The sequence below is a fragment of the Colossoma macropomum genome, unplaced genomic scaffold (genome assembly GCF_904425465.1).
Source record: "Colossoma macropomum unplaced genomic scaffold, Colossoma_macropomum, whole genome shotgun sequence".
NCBI classification, from domain to species: domain Eukaryota; kingdom Metazoa; phylum Chordata; class Actinopteri; order Characiformes; family Serrasalmidae; genus Colossoma; species Colossoma macropomum.
In genome coordinates, this window is record NW_023494787.1 from 8353648 (window position 1) to 8374823 (window position 21176).

At 39.3% G+C, this 21176-nt stretch overlaps 1 protein-coding gene across 1 annotated transcript in view; it reads left to right on the forward strand.

Moving 5' to 3' along the window:
• Nucleotides 1–10672: 10672 nt before the first annotated feature.
• mast1b (microtubule associated serine/threonine kinase 1b) overlaps nt 10673–21176 on the forward strand; it is a 47445-nt gene continuing 36941 nt past the window's right edge. The window contains exon 1 of the mRNA XM_036566045.1: nt 10673–11618. Coding sequence (XP_036421938.1) covers nt 11580–11618 — 39 coding nt within the window. The 5' untranslated portion in view covers nt 10673–11579. The remainder of the gene's footprint in view (nt 11619–21176) is intronic.

A 21176-nucleotide genomic window follows, 5' to 3' on the forward strand; every position in this document is an offset into this window, starting at 1 on the left:
CATTTCACCGTTCAAACCTACAGCAATTGGTGTCCTCAATTCCCAGATGCTTACAGAGTGCTGTTAAAAGAAGAGGTGATGCAACACAGTGGTAAACATGCCCCTGTCCCAACATTTTTGAAAAATGTTGCTGGCATCAAATTCAAAATAGGCATATATTTAAAAAAAAAAAAAGACAAAATTTCTCTGTTTGAACATTTGTTGCAGTGTCTTTGTCACTGTTCAGTTACATATTGGGTTTAAATGACATTAAATGCACATTAAATGACATGAAATGCACATCATTGCATTCTGTTTCTATTTATACTTTGCGATGCATCCCAATTTTTTGGAAATTGCATTGTATTACATGCGAGTAGTTGTTTTTCAATCATTTGAAACCAACTTATTCAAGATATACACATAAAATGATTCCATCAAAAGGCATTTTTCTCGCATGTTTTTTTCCCCTGTAGGTTCTGAGGTTTGTGTGCTCTTAATGTATCAAAAACAGTCACAATCCATTTTTATGTGACCACTTTCCAGTCGCTCTTTATCACTTTAAACAAATTTAACAGGCTGTTTTAGTTTCTCTCTTGTGATTGGTGCTCCGTATTGTGGATCAGTCAAAAAGCAGTCCAGACTGAAACACCCCCTATAACTTAAGTGTGAATAGGTGGAGCTACACTGCTGTAGGCTGAATAGGCAGATATATGTAAATGTGTTGGTTTTCATGACATCACAAATCACGTTTCTATATAGGGGCTGCATGTACTGGGGAGTGAATGTTACATTTTAAAACTTTAATGATGTTTACATATTACATCGCAAACATAAAAATACCTTCTGGTATATAGTTTATAGTATTTAAATCTAAATCTACAATCTAAATCTGCATGTTCAATGCTCATTTGACCCCTATTTGAGCAAAGAGAAATTGCTGAAACTTCAGAAATGTTCACTCGATTGGCAGGTACCATCCAAATCACCTAATTTACTCAGACCCTCAGCTTTTGATGCTACTTTTCAGCTAGCTCTTGCAGACAGGAGGTAAACATTCAATTGTAAGGCAAGGCAAGTTTATTTATATAGCCCCTTTTTATACACAAAGACAATTCAATGTGCTTTACATGAATAAAAGCAAAAAGAACATTAAAAAGAAAAATAAAGACAGTGCTTAAGAGTGAAAAACAGTACAAGATAAAAATCTTTAAAAAAATTAAAAGAAAGCACATAAAGTACAATAAAAACAAAAAGGGAATTTAAACAAAGGACTTAAGTGTTAAAATTAGCTTATTGAGGGTAAAGTGCAGTAAGAATAGAGTTGCAAAAGTTTGTGCGCCCATCAGAGTACACATCCTCTTACAGAACACACTTTTGCAATTTCATTACATCGTTACTGTTTATGAATTTAACATACTGGAAGAAAAATAAATAATAAAATATAGCTTGTGCAAAAGTTATGGCACATTTTATATTTTATGTTTATTTTTTATATGCAAAACTAGAAATAAAAACTAGAAATAATAATAATAATAATAATAATAATAATAATAATAATAGTAATAACAAAATAGAAATTGTGCAGTAACATTTGCATAAAAATGCCATATTTAAATTTGTTCCCTGTAGAGAATGTGTTAATTTATTTTTACTTGGAAAACCAGCAAAACATGTAAATTGACCAAGGGTGTGCAAACTTTTGCATGCAACTGTATAAATACATGTATTTAGTTTCAGTATGTTTGTATAATTTAATATGTTGCATATTGGGCAAAGATCCTTCCTTAATCTTCCCCAGCGTGACTCTCACTGTAATACATAAACTCCATTCAGTAATTACCCTCCATGCCTTTAGTGCTGGGGGCCTTGTTGAACTTTGAAGCACTGGCTTCACTTTTCTCAAAGTTAATAAGCTAAAGCACTGGCACAAAGAGTTCTCCAGTGCTTAAGCAGCCTGATAACGGTCCTCCACAGCAGTCAGCGGTGCCAAAGTAGCATGAAGTAAACAACTGCATCATCTCTACTCACGCGAAAGGGCCGCAACCGCAGAGCACCAAAGCAAAGCAAACTCCAGCTGTGCCGCTCTTCCAGCCAGTCCATTACCATCAGCGTCCGTGTGTATGTGTGTGTGTGAAAGAGAGAGAGAGTTTGTGTGTATGTTGTGAGTGTATAGTCAGCTAATTATTGGCACCCCAGGTAAAGCTGGGTAAAAAGGTCATGAAAAAATGGTTTTGTGGCTAATTAGGTCAGTATCACACTTATAAAAATATGAGAGAAAACATATTTTAATAATACCACCTGTGTCACAATTATTGGCACCCCTCAGTCTTATAGACAAAATGTAACTGACACTGTCTCCATTTACATTTCACATCACATCCTGAGGGTTCAGGAACACTTAAACGGGAATTAAGATATGAATTAAGTCATTCAGAGTGGTCTGAAGTGAAATGCTCCTTTCTAGGGAAACTTTCAGAGTTTGAATTACTCTCAGTGGTGGAACCAGATATCTAAAGTGATTAATGCCTTTAAAGCAACATCACAGAAAGCTAGTACACAAAGTAATTATGAACACTTTGAATGATGCCTGGGGTTTTGTTTTACAATAGTTTTGAGATAGAATATTTAAATTTTAAAAACTTTTTAAGTCTGTTTGTGGCTGAGGGGTATATGCACGGTGTTGCAAGGCAAAGCAGTCCCCAAATAAATTGTTTTTTTTTTTCAGATTTTCCTCTACCATTATCAACATCACATATAAAAACTCAGAAGACACGTGTAGGTTGACCGGTCATGCTGGATAGTAAATGAAATGGCTGTATTTGTGTTATAGACATTGTGACCCCTGGTTCCTATCACCACCACTATAAAGAAATCTGAGTCAGAAGTTTCCCTTCAGTGAACCTTATCCCATCAAAACAACAATTAAATTATGCAGAAAATTTGAAAAAATGTCAGAATTCCCCTTTAAGTGATCTTCCATGACATCTGTTTCACTGGGGTATAAATATGAAGTGACCCAGAGGCCATATTCCCAACCACATGCTATACTAATGAACTTATGATGCTGTAGTACTTTTGACATGCTAGTTTGTATGGTAGTGTGCAGATTTAAACACAGCCCTAGTTGTGCTTGTTATGTTCTACTTTGTTTGATCCTTCAAGGGAAATTTGCAATTTTGTTGCCCAAATATGCCCAGTCTGGGAGCAGCACAGTGTCATCACCTAGGGATAACTGCCTAGCCCAAGGACACAACAAGAAATACCCAGTTCGGGGATTCCACCTCTTGTTAGGATACATACACATACAAAAACGTACAAAGACATAGACATAGTATACATAGTTAGGATAGACCTTGTTAGGATACATGGCATCATGAATACATGAGGTAGCGTGAGATTTCAAATGAAAATCTGGGTGAGGCTGGATAAAATTGGGTTGTGGTTGGATCTTCTGTGGTTGAAGTCCACGCCTCCTACCATTACACTACTAGCCACTGCAATCAGCCATTCTTCATTAAGCTTAGAGAATACACAAATAAAACTAGAAAGAAATATGTTGACTCTTATAAATCAAGCAATGGTTATGCAAAATATCTACACGCCTGAAAATACCTATATCTTTTAGGGCAATAATTTAGAAATTTAGAACAACTGGAACTGTAGTGAACCTGCCTGGATGAGGTTGTAAGTATATTTTGCCTCTGCACAGTGAGGAGGATGATTTGAGAGGCAAAAATGTCTCCAAAGGTCATGGTTTCAGATTTGCAGAAGATGGCATTTTGGGAACACTACAAAACTACAATCGCGTGCCACCTCAATGCCAAAAACTATTGGAGGGCGTGCCAGTGCAAGCCTTTTCCTTCATCTAACCACAAATCTAAATGCCTGGAGACACTTTGACGGGAATCAGGTTCTATGGTCAAATGAGACAAAGTGGAGCATTTCGGCAAAAATCAACCAATGTGGGTTTGGCATAAGAAAAAGGGCAGTTAAACAGTAAACCTCATCTCTGCTTCCTAGCAGGGTGAAGGATCTGTGATGTTTCTGGGTTACTTTTTTCTACAAAGGCCTTGTTAGGATACGTGACATCATGGACCACATGAAGTAGCGTGAGATTTCAAATGAAAATCTGGCTTTGGTCAGATAAAATTGGGTTGTGGTTGGATCCTTTAGCAGAACATGATGATGTGTGACTAAAGTATGTGAAGAGACTTTGCGATTGTAGGAGGGGAAATAACTCTGAGAGCTTGGGCTTCTGCTTTAAACCAGAAGGCTGGACCCCACATACGTAAGATTTAGAAATAGGAGCAGGTTTTCATTCTTCTGTTATTCATTCAAAGGTGAAAGGTAACTGCAGAAAGTTGTTTAGATCTTGCAGTTTTTTCTTTCTTTATTTTTTATTTTTGCAAAAACTATAAAACTGAAGGAACAGCTGAGAAAATTTCTACTTTGGGAATAAGACCAAACCCCCAGAGCTCAGACGTTTTATCTCCTTGTTGTGGTCTCACTCAAACTTTAGTTGTTTAAACCACCTTTGGTGGTTGAGGGGTGAAAGGGGAGGGGTGAGAACCCCCACTGTGAAAACAATTCACACCTCTCCTCAATAAAAATCCGGTTTATTTCAGGTTTTGTAAGTCTTTCATAATTCCGTCTAGAACTACTTATTTATATATCATTGTGTCAACGCTCATTGTCCATTTTATCAGCTCCACTTGCCATATAGGTGCACCTTGTAGTTCTACAATTACAGACTGTAGTCTATCTGTTACTCTACTTACTTTGTTAGCCCCCTTTTACCCTGTTCTTCAATGGTCAGGACCCCCACAGGACCCCCACAGAGCAGGTATTATCTCAGTGGTGGGTCATTCTCTTTACTACAGTGACACTGACATGGTGGTGGTGTGTTAGTATGTGTTGTGCTGGTACGAGGGGATCAGACACAGCAGCACTGCTGGAGTTTTTAAACACTTCAGTGTCACTGCTGGACTGAGAATAGACCACCAACCAAAAATATCCAGCCAACAATGTCCTGTGGGCAGCATCCTGTGACCACTGATGAAGGCCTAGAGGATGATCAACACAAACTAACTTTACATCTATAAGATGGACCAACAAGATAGGAGTGTCTAATAGAGTGGACAGACAGTGCACTTACTTGGTAGTACTTAAAAACTCCAGCAGTGCTGCTGTGTCTGATCCACTCGTACCAGCGCAACACACACTAACACGCCGCCACCACATTCTTCATGAGGTATGTGACGTTAAATTGTATGCGGTATTATCTCCCACTACTGGGCTGGCATGTTCATGTAAGCATTTTTGTTTTTTGCGTTCTTGTGTGGACATAGAAATTTTTGAAAACACTGGTGTGGATAAAGGAAAAAATTAAATACAAGAAAAGGAGAATATGGGGCCCTTTAATGTTCTCCTCACTGCAACACACCTCACTGACAAAGGCTTATGTTTGACAATTATTTTACGATTAAATCATCAATAATTATTTTTGACTAGTTCTTTCATATAATAATCCACTAATTCTCATCTGGGTGACTCATTCAGGGCTTAATCAGACACTGTGTTTATGGACTAACCCTACTGTGTCTGGCATGTGCTGTAATGATGATGTCACTCGTGTGAAAGAGCGTGGGAGAACACACCATATGTTGTGTAAAAACAGCCAGAAAAAAGTGGTAATCCTCGAGCGCTGAACATTCCACAGCATTCCTCATCACTCCTAATCTAATGACACCGTCCACTCCTCCAATCCTTCTCCTAACACACGGAATGTCATGGTCACTAAAGTAGAACGTTTCGGATATTGGTTTCTGCTCTTTACTATCACTTTTGCTTCTTGCCATCTAGAGGTCACAAACTGTCTGGCTGTCTGTTTTGGCAGAGGCAGAAACACAGAGGAACGGTCTCCCGAGTGCTGCCCCAATTCCAAACCCTGATGTAATCCACCCCAAGGATTTGCACACAAAATATGGTGCAATGGCTGGAGACATACATGTAATGACTTCTGTATTTTTCAGTCTTTGGTGGGTTTATGTATGAATTATTTTACCAAACAGGTTCAAAGTCAGAGTTGAAAACACATTTAACTGACCTCTTGCTTTGAGTGACCCTATACCTTAATTATGTTTTTTATTAAAACAAAAGACTGACCATCCCATGTTGTTACTAACAAAACAGTTATAACACTACCGAAACTTTACCAAATGTTTCAGGATTGACTGTTTTGGTAATGACAATGTTAACTAATTGTAAGTAGAACTCAGAAACTCTAGCCAGTACATGACTAGCAAACACAGCTTTGAACGATTGTACACAGGGCCATAAACAGGGATCAAAGTGTTGGTGAGGTCCATTTTGCAGTAGAGTGACCTACATGTCATAGTGAACTAAACCATTTGCTGGACATGAGTACTACACCAACCAGTCAACCTCCTTTTTATCAAATCATTGTTCCTTTTTCTGTCCATAATTGTTATGCACTTTTTGCTTTCATTTGTCCTTTTCGCATCCCTCCATTCGTCCATGACCCATAAACTGATTTAACTCCAGAGACCCTGTTTAACTGTATTTAATTATCTATTTAACCCTATGTTAACCCTTTAACCATCCAGGCTTATTACATACAAAGGCGTATTATTCAGTAGCTACAGGGACTTCAGTGCAAACCAGTGGAGCTATTCTTAGGTTATAGAAGTGTGTATTAATAATTTGGGCCCAAAGTATTTGGGTCCGCTTGTTAAGTTAAACACTGTACATTAAATCAAGTGATAGTTTCACAGACCCCAGCTGATGGGAAGGTAGGCTACACATACAGTTAACCCCTTAAAATCCCAGGTTCATTACATACTAAGGCTGATTATTCAGTAACTATAGGGACTTCAGTGCAAACTGGCTAAGCTGTTCTTAGGATAGAGAAGTGTGTAATAAAACTTTGGGCCCTTTAAGGGGTTAATGAGAAAAAATACAGCCAAATGTACTGGTTAGTTTCTTAATTATGTTACAAGATACTATGCCATTAATTTGCTAGTTGACAGTGAACTTTTTATGTTGGTTGTAGTATTTTATGTATGAGTAGATAACACAATACTTTAATTTCTCTATGTAATATAATAATCTGTATAAAATAATAATCTGTGTAATATAATAATCTCACAACTACAAAGCTTGTAGCCTAAACTGAGCAGCTAGTGGAACTAGGCTAAGTCATGCTGATTTAGCTAGCAATATTACTAGGAATGGTAACATGAGTTATGGGGATTGCATTTAAAAGCATAATCTGTTAATTAAACTCCAGGGAGGGGGAGTAGCTAAGTAGCACGCTACTTTTTGTAGCTAACTACAAATTTTTGTAGCCAATAGCTGTAGCCGCTACAGTTTTATGAAACGTAGCTAATAGCTGTAGCGCCTACAAATTTTTGTGTAGCTATATCGATAGTTTTCGCTACAATTTCGCTACAGGCTTCAGGCAATCTGTGCAAAATCTGAACCACAGAACGCGGCCATTAACTGGGCTAGTGGCGATTGTGCAATCTTGACTGAGCCACGGACAGTTTGAGCAAACAGTCATGTGCTAGCCCCACATGCTGATCACCCCTTACTAGCAGGCTTAGCTCAGGGGTCGGAAACCGAAATGTTAAGAAAAGCCATTTTGTCCTTTCAACAAAAATGAAACCACTTTGGGAGGCACAGCATTTTGTGTCCGTTTTACCATCATGGCTGTAAGAAAGTCTCGGTATATGCTAATGTGCTAGTACAGGCTAAAAATATAATATAAATGAAAATGCAGACTTACTTTGCTCTGCTTTAACCTTTAACTCAGCTATAGCCGCTTTTCTCACATCTCAAGAAACTTCTCAGCGAGTTTCTTGTAAAATGTTTCTCAGTGTTTGACTTTTTATGAGGCTGAAGTCACTTCTCTTTCACCAGCTTCTCGTTTGAATTGTCCCGTTCCACCTTAAATAGTGCCTGAGGCGCCAGATTGTACTGCTGCGCCAAGGTGGAACGGGAGAATTCAAACAAGAAGCTGGCGAATGAGAAGCTGACTTCAGCTTCGCAACTTGTTGCAGATTAAACATATGAGAAAACCAGCTGGAGTGATCATAAACACAAATAAGTCCATTCATCTTCAAATTATCGATGTTCATCTTAAATCTCTCTCTTTGTCATTTCGTTATCTTTATTGCTGTGTGACCGGCAGTCTGCACTTCAGTCTTCAGCATTAAAGGGTGAATTAGCAGTTATACATTAACTCCAGCGTTTAAGACCATTTATTGTGAAAACTGTGTTAGAACTGTGTGTTATAATGATTTTACAGTAAAGGAGGATTATGTTTTTTTTTAAATCTAGTTCTGCTGTGGAGCCGCAACAGCTCTGCAGCAGTGGAGAGATTATTCAGCTTTGGGCCTAAAGTATTGTTGAAGTTTAACAAAGGACTCATGTCATGTCATGTCTATTTATATCTTGCTGAAATGTTTAAATTAGAGCAGTTTTATTTTAACAGTTGACAACAGTTGTTTGGCTTGTATTCTGTTATTTTTCTTGATTTTTGATAGATGTGGAGATTCACAAACATTCTGACAGTCACCCTTTGAAAGTAGCTAAAAAGTAGTGTACTACTTTTCAAAAAGTAGCTAAATTGTAGCTAGCTACAAATTTTGGGAAAGTAGCTACAAAGTAACTAGCTACTGATTTTTCAGTAGCTATCCCAACCCTGCCAGCATCTTCTTCTCCACCACCAACTCCACTGTGTCCAATTTAGCTCCCAGGACTGAGCCAGCCTTTCTAATGATCTTGTTCAGTCTGTTAGAGTCCTTCACTCTAATACTGCTGCTCCAGTACACAACAGCCTAAAAATTAACACTTGACACCACAGACTCATAGAAAGTTCTCAGCAGCTGGCGTCTTACAGCGAAGGACCTCAGCCTCACCCTTACAGTCTGCTCTAACATACAGCTCTGTTGCCACACGTGCTAGTGCCTGCCAGTCAGATTAGTCAATGATCCAGGATACCAGGGTAGTGTCCACCTGCACCTTACTCAGCTTATCTCTCAGCAGGAGGGGCTGGATGGTGTTGAAGGCCCTAGAGGTCAAAGAACGTGACTCTTACAGTGCTCCAGGTGTGAGTAACCGCTGCGCAACAGCTAGATCACGGCATCCTCAACCCCTACATGCAGCCGATAGGCAAATTGAAAGGGGTTCGATGCCGCGTCCACATGTACCCTGAGATCTTTGGTGTTGGGACTGTGCAAGATCTCTTTAAAAGTACTGGGACCCTCTGCAGCCTCAGGTTCAGTTTGTATATGTACTGCAGGGCTCCACACAGCTGGTCTGCACCGGCCTTCAGTACCTTAGCACTGGCCACCATTAGGGCTCTCTGCTTTTCGTGCCTTCAATCATTGTACCTCCCTTCTCACCTGGTCAGCTGTGATGTAGAAATCCGGATGAGGAGGAGACGGGTGAGATAGTGGAGGCTGAGCGTCATTTGGGAGCTGAAGAGGACACAAAGGGAGGGTGTGATGGAGTGATGTCCCGGGTAATGGATTTGCGAATGGCCCATTATCAAACCTATTAAAGAAAGTGTTCAGCTCACTTGCCCTCATCCAGCTCTGCTCATCCTGCTGATTGCAGGGCAACTTATAGCCTGACACTTTATTTTATTCTGTTCCAAACTTCTTTCAACTCACCCTTCTGAAGATTGCTGTTTATTTTCCTCCTACAGTCCTCCTTACACTCTCTAGTTCTCACCTTCCAATCTCCCTATATACTCCTCATACCATCCCTAGCCCTATGTGCAACAGAGAAAGATTATTTTTCTGAGCCTTTGGCAGCCCTGCTCTGTAAGTTTGCATGGTCTGCCGCTTTGCAGTTGAGCTGTTGTTGCTCCTAGATGCTCACAAATAATAGCACTTACAGTTGACTGTATATGATGGTTCTTTAAGGATTCTTTAGTAAAGAAAATGGTTCTATATAGAACCATGAACACTCAGAGAACCCTTTGCAGTATTAATATATGCATGGTGAAGGATTTCTTCAGACTGATGGAGCACATTCTCCATCAATCTGAAGAAACCTTTCATGATGCAAAGAACCCTTTTGGGTGCTATATAGAACCATTTTCAAAAATATTCTATATACAACCATATACAACAAATTTTCCAACAATATGAAAAACTGTTTCACCAAGCAAAGAACCATTAAGGATAAAATGGTTCTTTATAGAGCTCACGGTTCTAAATAGAACCATTGCGTTTACTAAAAAACCCTTGAAGAACAACTTTTTTTATATGTGTGCTGCCAAGGTTTGTCTATGGAGACTGCATGGCTATATGGTTGATTTTGTACTCATTAGCTGAAGGCCTGCTGAAACACATGAACTCAATAATTAGGAGTTGTATATATATACATATACATGTATGTATGTATATATGGGATTAATAAAGTGATCAATGTATCTATACATCCATCTATTTATCTATCCCTTGGTATCGGTACAGGTGCCGGGTTATTAACATTGGTGTTACTTGGTAGTGAATTAATAATGGCAGGGCTCATCCCTACTGTGAGCATAAAGTACTAGTCAATCATAGCGCAGGGGGGCGGGGCTTGTCAGAGTACTTATGAGGAAAAATAAACCAACCCACAAACGAGGGAAAGAGGTGACGAACACTGGAGTTGTGTAGCGGAGGATGAATGGGAGACGGTCTCCGGGGAGAAAACACACACACATACATGCACGCGCACACACACGCGCGAGCGCACAGACACCAGCTGTGTTCCGATTGGCTGCTTCTCCGGATCATAAAAGGAGCGGGAAGGTCTCGGGCGCCAATCAGCTCTATTTGATGTGCGCGAGAGGCAGTGGACGTTTCATCCGCGAGCTCAGCGAACACACTGCTCCGTATTCCTTTGACGGCTTTAACGGAAAGAACACGCCTTGAATTTTGTCTCATAAAAGCGGAGGATTGAATGGAAACGTTTCTGTGTTTGAGAACATTAGCCGTCCGTTAGTCACTGGCTGCACGAGCGAGGCTAGCTCGGCTAATTCTCCTGCACTCTCTGAGGATGTGACGGTTAGCCAAGCTAGCTGTTTTGAAGCGGAGCAGCCTGATAAGGTTAGTTATGTTCCGTTATCGTCATTGTATCGCTACGTCGACGTCTTTGTGGTTATTCTGAAACAAGGCTGTGTGAGGACACCTCAGTGAAAGAATAGCCTAGCCATAAAGAAGAGACTGAGGCGATAACGGTAACGTTAACGTTAATCCAACCGCGATGATGCGGTTATGCGTCCGGGGCAGCACGTAGGTCAGGTCACACCACCGGAGTGTGGTCCCGGTACCTCTTCGTTGTGATTCGCTAGGATGGGACACGCTGGCTCCGTAAAGCTCCGTGCTGCTCTCCGTGTGCTGCGTTCAGCGCTCTGCGGGTCTCCGGTCGAAGCTACGGCGGCTGGTTGCGAATTTCTGGCCTGAGCCGAGCGCTTCCCTCCCCCCGTTCGGCCTTTCAGATCAGCGGACTCTCCCCGGTCCGGGAGCGGCAGAGTTGGAGGATATACCAGACGGACCTGGACCTCCAGAGTACCAACAATGGACGATACCGGAATCATTCGGCGCAGGAGGCTGCAGGTGAGGTCCAGCTACATGGATGTAAGTCCATAATACTGGATATAGTGCTGAATTACGCTGCAACGCCGGTGGTTATTCAGCGCTGACAGTCTTGTGTAGTCCGTTTAGGATTAATCTGAGAGTAGGAAAACTGAGCTAATGTTTACAGCCCTGAATTACTGAAGCAAAACCTTTGTTACTGCAGTTAAATGAATTCAAACAGAAGTAAAAGTATGTTAGCTGCCACCACCACTACCACCGCCAACAACAACAAAAACAAGTGATGAGTGCCGTTCAGAACTGCACAGGAACTTCATAGCTCATCCTTTATCTATCAGCATAGGAACAGAGTTATTTCAGGTCACAGTCATCTTTTTTTGTATCATTCTAGTCTAAAATAAAATGCAAAAGCTCCAAAATTGGAGGTGTGAGCAACAGCACAGCTGTCCAGTAGCTAGAACACAATTTGATTAAAGCTAAGAAAAGCGATGAGGAGCTAAATGTGAATGACTAAAATTGAACTGAGTGAAAAAATAGCATATTCCTCATGAATATGCTCAAATCATAGTGTTTCATTTAAAAAGTATAAATATGTCAAAGCTTTACCTAGTTACAATCTAGTACAAGGAACAGAGTGGATGCAGAAGTTACTGTACACCTTTGGGGATTTCCAGCATTGACGTGCTTGAGTCACAAAGCCCATGATCGCACAGTATCTGTCACATCACATACAGTGCATATGCTTTTGTCTCCTGTGATTCACTGAACAGGGCTCCAGAGAAAGGAAATAGGATATGAGCAGTTTGCTCACAGAGGAGAAGCCATCCCTTTAATGTGAGATGTTAGTTCATGGATTGTTTACTTTAGATGTGCTAATGTAGATGTTATGGACATAATGACCTGGTCATGAGAGAGCTGTGGCTCTAATGGCCTGGATACATAATAAACAGTGTGACCCTTTCAGTGAGTGCTCTTCATGGGAATTAATTTTTAGTCTAAGACAAGGCATAATTTGGGTGTTTGTGCTGAGAACGCATTGCAGGACAGCATGAGACGTTGCACGTTTTGAGGAAAGGTCTATATGGTTGCTAATTGGAAGCCACTGTCAGCTGTTATGTGGTGAACCACGGCTATCAGAAGTGTGTTCACTGATTTAGAGACCACTGTGTAATGATAAAGATAGGAAAGATGTTGGTGATGTCCAGGTCTGATACAGTGGATGGGTATCAGCTGATCAGCATCAGCATCCGTTGGTTTTGACTGATTCATATTTGATAGTGTTTATTTGTCATAGATCTTATAAAATTTTAATTATGCAGATTTTTAAGCCTTCTAGAACAGTATAATAAAAATTTACACAATCCTAGAAAATTTGATGTATGACGACTTTCTCCACTCTGGGACTTTAGTCCGTACTGTATTTTGCATTCATTTATTCTCTTTAAGAGGAGAATCCATCCATTTGGAGGCTATCTACATGAGGACAAGAGAGTGGTGCTCTTTGGTGCGCACTTGCATAGTTAACAGTTGCAAACGGTTGTTGTGAGAATGTATATGTGCATGTTTCCGATAGAGGGGAAGGATTGTTGGGTTGGCGCTCAAATAATTGTCCTCTAACGGTTTGTTCCCTCCCTTGGGTCTCTCTTCTCCATCTGATGCAGACTCTCTCTCTCACACGCATGCACACAGTGTAGAGAAGAGACAGTTAACACCCCCTGCCAGTCTGCTCTGTCGCTACCATATGGTGCAACACGCAGTCTCTGGAGAGCAAAGGTCAGAGGTCACTCCAATGATTCACTGCTTTTTGGAGATATTATGGGGGGAGGTGAGCTTATATCTTCTCCAGTTTGGTAAATGTATTCTTCAGTCCGCTGTGCTGATGTGCTGTGTCTTCAAAAACATAAGCAATAGGACCATTAGTCTCTAGCAACGTGGACAACATGATGTAAAAGGGCTGTAACCATTATAGCTGGTAGAAATAATGCGTGTCATAAAATCCCACACAACCTATGAGCTTCTCAAAAGCATTGTAAATGCCTTAAAGTCCCCAATCAGGAATGGCTGGAGCAATCCCATGACTAAGAGCACAACAAACATAGCTTTTATATGGTATAGCAGGAGCTGTATTATCTGAACTCTGTGTTCTTTTGCTGTGCTCAAAGCAGGGCTTCCAGCTGTGGTTAATTAAAAAATAAATTGCATTTGCAAAACCAGTGAGGATCAAAAATAAATGTTTGAAAATTGAAAAAATGGTTTAATTAAAGAAAAAAGAGATTTAGTCACTGCAGGTTAAAGCAGCAGTTTTTCATGTTTTTCAGATGGAGAGATGGAAGCCACCCTTTCAGATGAGCTAACACTACGCTCATAGCAAACAGGGTTTGCATGACTTGCAACAATAGCTGAACCCTTCTGATACAATATAGAGCCATTTTTAAAAGGTTCTTTAAGAACCATACACAACAGCTTTTGATTCTTTGTCATGGTTCTATATGTAACCAATATCTTTGCTAAAGAACCCTTTTTAAGGGTGTAAAGCTAATGCCAATGGTAACAGGTACAGTGTAGATGATGAGGGGAGCGCTTATTTTTTGGTAATTTTATTTAACCTTTAATTAAACCAGGCAAATCATTAAGAACATATTTTTATTCACAATGTTGGTGAAAAGGCTACTTGAGAGAGACAGAGACACAAAAGGGTCTAAAACAACAACTGAATTCCTCATTTTGTACATATTTTTTATATTTTTTTATTTTATCTTTTAGCAGGGGTGGCATGGTGGTGCAGTGGGTAGCGCTGTCGCCTCACAGCAAGAAGGGTCTGGGTTCGATTCCCGGCCGGGTGACCAGGGTCATTTCTGTGTGGAGTTTGCATGTTCTCCCCGTGTCTGCGTGGGTTTCCTCCGGGTACTCCGGTTTCCTCCCACAGTCCAAAAACATGTAGGCAGGCTGATTAGACAAGCTAAATTGCCCCTAGGTGTGTGTGAATGTGTATGTCTGTCTGTCTGCCCTGCGATGGACTGGAGTCCTGTCCAGGGTGTATCCTGCCTTCCGCCCAATGACAGCTGGCATAGGCTTCAGCACCCCACCGCGACCCAGAAGGATAAGCGGTTTAGATGATGGATGGATGGATCTTTTAGCAGACCTCAGTGATAGCAATGCAAAAGTGACCACACTAGTATTTATTTCTGCACAATTTGTTTTTAAATTGCAAATGTGAGCAAAACTGTCACACTGTACAACCGTGCTATAAGGTCAGTTAATACAGGGTCCTAGGATGATCTTTAGAACTCAGGATATCCTGGAAGCAAGACTCAGAGGGCAGCGTCCGACTGGCATTACACTAAGTTTGGAAAAGAAATGCATAATCATTGTATGCGCAATCTAAAAATGTGCAGCAGGATGAAGAGATCCATCGTGCTCAGTTAGTACCCGAGTCTGACACTTATGCAGTGATGCTGCTGCTGTAATGGAGTGTCCTTCCTATTAGTTTAATTGCCAGAAGGGCCGCTCTGCCAGTCTCTTACTTAGACATCATTAGTGATGTTGACTTCTGAAATTCTGTCTGCATGCTTGCAATTCTCTTGGTCAGGCAGGAAGAGAGAGAGAGAGGCAGGACAGAGTGATAAGTCACTGGTTGTTTGGATGGCTGTTGCGCTATGCTGGCAGGGAGAACCCTGTTAGATAAACTGCGTGGCTGTCGGCCCCAGCATGGCTCTGCAAGCCTATGCTCTCTAAATAATGGCTTTGTACCAGGCACCGGGCATTCGGCCCAGCTCATACCATTTCATTAATGCTTTCATGTCTTTTCCGTCCATCCCTCCATCTCTATGTTTCTAAGGTAGGAGGCCCCGATGGGCATGACGTCGGAGTAGGCCATATTGAGCAGGCCATTTTAAAAAATATTGCTCTGATGCTGCAAGCTCTTACTCACAGTCTGGCCAGCTTAGCAGCACTGATGGCAAGCTGTCATAGGCCTGCAGCTTCTGGATGGGGTTTGAAATGGAGGTCTACTTCATTCTCTCTCTCTTACTGTCACTCTCTCTGTCTCTCTCTCTCTCATTTCTGCTCCCAGAGATCTGCCTTCCTTCAGATTTCACCTCCAACCCAAATCTAACACACCTCATTCAGCTAATCAAGGACTTCTAAAGGCAATAATTAGATGGATCAGGTGGGATTGATTAAGATAGGAGCTAAAGTCTGCAGGAAGATAGATCTCCAGGGGCAGGGTTAATGACCACTTGTATACATTTTAATATTCAATAAAATATGTTCACATTTTTTGGCCAAAATAAGAATAGTTTCTCCAGTCACATTTGTGTATTTTTAAACAATTTTAAATCGTGCCGAAATGATTGAAAATAATCTAATCAAATCATAGAGAAATTTCATGATGCATTAATTTTAGGGATGTATAATGGTATTGGAATCGTATTGGTATCAGCAGCAAGCAACACGAGTGAGCATCAACATCAAAATGTTCCCATTACAATCAATGAAGCTGTCTATGCCAGCTACCAGTGGCAGGGGTGATGCAGTGTGATGCGACATGCTGTTTTTGACTGATACCCATTTCTGTTTTTGATGTCTTGTATCACTTTGCCATTCTATCTCAGATGGAAGAGGAGAAACTCATCTATGTAGTGGAAAAAAGGAGAGATCTCTAAGACTATTCCAGTGAAAAACTTTGAGAAAATTGGAGTACAGGAAGTTAGAGGTGAATGCTGCTTGTTTGGTGGCACTGATTGATAGCGATACTTAGGTAGTTAGCTAAGTAGACCCAGCGGATACAAGTTAGCAGGTACAACGGAGCTGCCCAACTTCATGGTAAATACTAAATACATGGTATAATACTATTTTAACACTGTTATTTAGGTTACTGATGTTAGTTGTTGGTGTTAAACATAGCCCATTATACACTCAATAAATCAGTATCAATCAAACAAAACACAACATTTCCACTGTAGACATCCTAAGGGCTTTGAGAAGCAATGCAATACTACATTTTAACACTGACTTGCTGTTAGAACACACTGTAACCAGTGTGGATCTAATCCAAGTTTCTGTGTTATTCAGATGTTTATGTGCAGGTATCAGCTGATATATACATTAAAAATGTTAGGCATAATTCATTTAAATCCTGATGGGGTTATAGATTTACAACTCTATGAATACTTATGTATAGTAGCATATATGTATAATAGCTCATAGCTTGTATATAGTATATATTTACCGTTCCTATAATTATGTAAGAGTTAAAACATTTAACAGCCTCATCCTCATTATTAAGTATAGCTGTCAGAAGCCTTTCCTTCTATGGGTATCTCTGTCTCCCTACCTTTTTTCTGTCTCTCTCTTTATTCTCTTTGCCTGTCTCTTCTCTCATTTCTCTCTGTCTGTCTCAGTCTCTCTCACTGTCTTGTTGAGTATCAATCTCAGTTAGTAGTGGTCTTAACCCTTTTCAGCCAGCGGCTGTCCATGGCCCTGCAGGATAAGGAGTGGGATGTTTACACCGTGAGACGGGATTATAGGCTTTTATCTGTGCACTGCTGAGTGCTAGTGCATGTCATGTGACTACCCTGTCAGTCTGAAACCATTACATTATGATGACCAGTAGCTTAGTCTCTGCCTGAATCAAAGGTCTCAAAGAAACACACACTTTGTTTTAGATGTGCATCCATTATTTCTGTGTTCCTCAAATCCAGTCTTGTGAATTGCACTGCACACAGTAGATCTTGGTACTCATTCAGCTTAGCCCACTGGTGATAACAGTATGTAAGTTCATATTCATTATTTCTCATTCAGAGCTTATTAAGCAAAGCCAAAAAAGTAAACTGGAGCTACAAACTGTGGAGCTGAATGTAAATCAAACGTAAATGTAATTTATTGTGTAAATTTGTTTGATTCAAAAGTGTGCATCTTTTCAACCTGAAGAAAATATATTACATCAACACAAGAAAACCAAAAGATGCAATTGTTTTGATGTAATATGTTTTATTCTTGTGAAATTTATTCGAATAAAGTAAATACAATGTGTCACTTTTAAGTGTTTTAAGTGTAATTCAATAATATTAATGTTTTTAGCATGAATTGTTAGCCACATTATTATTTTTGTATTTAAAATATTTCTTCAAAAACAAGCAAGTATAGCCTCCCAATAACAGCCTTCCAATAAACTCAAGTTGTCTCTCTGGGGTCTTTGGCCTGGATTTCCAGACAGACAGATGGGGAAGGGTCAGTCACACTCACAGAGGTACATCAGGTCAGTTATGTCTCGTCCTGTTTGTCAGAATGGCAGAGAATGTCATGAATGTAGACACCTCCTCAGACAGTCTGTGTGTAGAATGAGTCACTTATCATTTATTCAAGGGAAAAAAAATAGTCAACCATCAATCAGGGGTGAAGTGGTGATGGGTTCAGTTTACGTAAAAATTCACTTGGGAGGGGAAGACTCATGTTTAGGATCTGTATACTGAGTTTAAGTATTAAAGAGGACACATCACTTTGAGCTACATTAGTGCTGTAGGAAGGTTTCTATTCAAATACAGATGTTCTCTACATATCAGTATTATGATTAATTGAGCTTAGTTGTTTGTTAATTATTATCATGATACTGACCATAATAACACAGAAGTCTGCAACATGAAAAAGACCCATCTAAAAAATTTAAATATTTTTTAATGTGTGCTGTAGTTCTATGTAAGTGTTTCTAGGACTATTTTTATAGCATGTAATCCAACAAATGTTAATTACGTTGGTCAAAATAATGCAGGCTAATCTTTAACCCCTTAAAATCACAGGCTTATTCCATACTAAGGTTTATTACTCAGTAATTACAGGGACTTCAGTGCAAACTGTTTGAGCTATTTCTTAGGAATGTTAATTGGAATGCTAGTAATCTGTCCATATTTTGTCCATATGTTGGAGTTCTGTGATGATGGAATTTACATTATCCAAATGTGTACATCATTTCTGCACAAAGAAAATGTGTTAAAACTACATCAATACATTTTCTTATCTTCTAGCTTACATTCAGTCTTTCACAGTTACATAACATTCAGCTCAAAGTGCTTCACAGAGGGTTAAAAGACAAAGCGAGCAACTAGTACAAGTTGATAAGTGGGTACGTAAGAGGTTTATGTACTAGTAATATGTGTGTAACCCTTGACGTTTGTAAAATAGTCCTGTAAGCAGTTGGATACTAGATTATCTGCGAGACAGCCTCTGTTCTTTAGTTATGTTTCTTCACATTTGTACTAATTAGTTTTATCCCCTGGAAGTTAGCAATTGTAAAATGGGAAAAAGAACAAATCGATTGTGATAGAAATAGAAATACAAGTGTAAAATCAGATATGAAAAAAAAACAAAATAAATAAGCAAAAATACAAATGTAAGACATAAAAGAATAGGACCAATTATAAGTTATAAAATAGACAATAAAAATAATTGCAAAAAATAATGTCCTGTGATCATTACCTGTGTGGGCTACATCTCCTTATACTTGACATGGATTGGTTTGTAGAGGAGTATGCGTCCTTTTTGGTTCAGACCAAACTGAAAAGTCTGAAGGTCCAGACCAAACTAGGTAGGTGTGAAAGCTTATTAAATTTAACTATAGAGGTTGTGTGTGAGCTCTGTTTTTTTTGGTCCATAAAAACTGCCTCATCACATCTTTTTTGTCTTTGGCAATAATTATGTTAATTTATTATTGTGAAAATAATTAACCCATTTCAAGTATTTTTCTTCAGTGTATGGTAGCCTCTAGAGTTTTTAACAGGTGTACCTTTCAAGTGTTATCTGTAACAGAATTAGCTAAAAGCTAAATTTCATCTGCTGTCAATCTCTGATCTTTCATGTAGTACTTAACTCACTTGGGCATTTTACAGCCCTTTTTATGGACAGTGTGTTCACAGCTTTCACAACACAAAAAAACAAACAGCCTCCTATGTTAGAAACGTAAATTGTGTCAGTGTGTGCCAAGCTTGACTACGCTCTGATCAGTGAGCAGCTGGACTGCCTCATTTAGCTCCATCTGGCCACAGAGTGATTTGTTTTCTGGACTTTTTTGCAGAGGGAGTAGAGTAGAGTTGTGTAGTTTAGAGGGGGGGAGACACATAGAGAAGCTATAATTAAATGTCTTAGAGACAGTGAGTCACAATGGACAGACGGTGTGTGCGTCATTTCTGTCATCATAAATAATAAGAAAAGCTTTTTTGTGAGGAATCTAAATTTAGCTCTCAGACCAAGTAAAATTCCTAAAACAGGAAACACATACTCTAAAAGCTGATAAACATAATTATTACAAGCACATCAGCACCCATACTCTTACTCTTAGACGTATGAAAGTTCAGTCTGGTAAGTGCTTAAATGTAACCATTATTGCTGGGGCTAACAAAAGCATGTTATAAATAAAAAGTAAAGGTAACTATTTACCTATAGTCTTCTTATATATACATATATATATATATATATATATATATATATATATGTATATATATATATGTATATATATATATTTATAAAGCATTTATTACATATTTTTGGTATGTTTTTAAAATCTGAAATGAAATTACATTTAAATAGTACACCAGAACAATAATAACTCACAACTTTCAAACTGTAGGTAAATTTAGCACTAATGGTACTAATAGTAAACTGCCGGTGTATTGCTAATTTGATTGGATGTAGATGCATTTATTTACATTTTAGCCCAGTTGTTACGTTGGTGGGCAGAAATGATAGTGCCTTCATGTGGGTGGAGTGGTGGAACAGAGGCGTGGCATTCAAAAATGTGCTTGCACAAGTGCCTCCTTAGACTTACTCTTATCACAAAGGCAAGTGCAAATCAGCATTTTCCTGTCTGCACAAATAACAAAATGAGACAGAAAACTTAAAAAGTTATGTGAGCCTTTTGTTTGCTAATAAAAAATTAAGGTGAAATATGAGAAACAGTGTTTTCTCTACTCGTAAAAAATTGAAATCTGTCTATTTTGACACATGCCTGATGCTTAAAGGTAATGAGAGAAGTTGATTTGATTGGCTATTGTTACGCTTTTTGTTGACATCGAACTCTGCCCTGATTACCAGCGCAGCAATTTTATGCCTAATTTTTGCTTTTGTACTATGACAAACAAAATAGGACCCTCAGTCTATATTAATAATAATATTACTGGACACACTAGAACCACTGATTCAGCTTTTGCCTTCCAAAAGCTGAATAACATAATTATACACATAGGTTTGTTGATCTTACATCAGCACTTTTACTCTGAGACATAAGAAACGTACAGTCTGGTCGAGTGGTAATGGTTGCTGTCCTCGGTGCTGAAATATGGGCTCATTCGATAATGCAATTCTATTTTTTTCTTTACTTAACTCTCTTCTCCTCTGCTTGAGATCATTTACAACTTGAGATCATTTACAACTTGTAACTTGACAATTAGGAGTGTTTAAGATAGATCACCAGATCACAGCAGACTTTTAATTTTCCTGAGGAGCTTCCATAGCCACTGAAGAATGATTAATGATCCACGTCTGATTTTAGAGCCAGGGGTCATACCTATTTTATCCATGTTCTGCTGT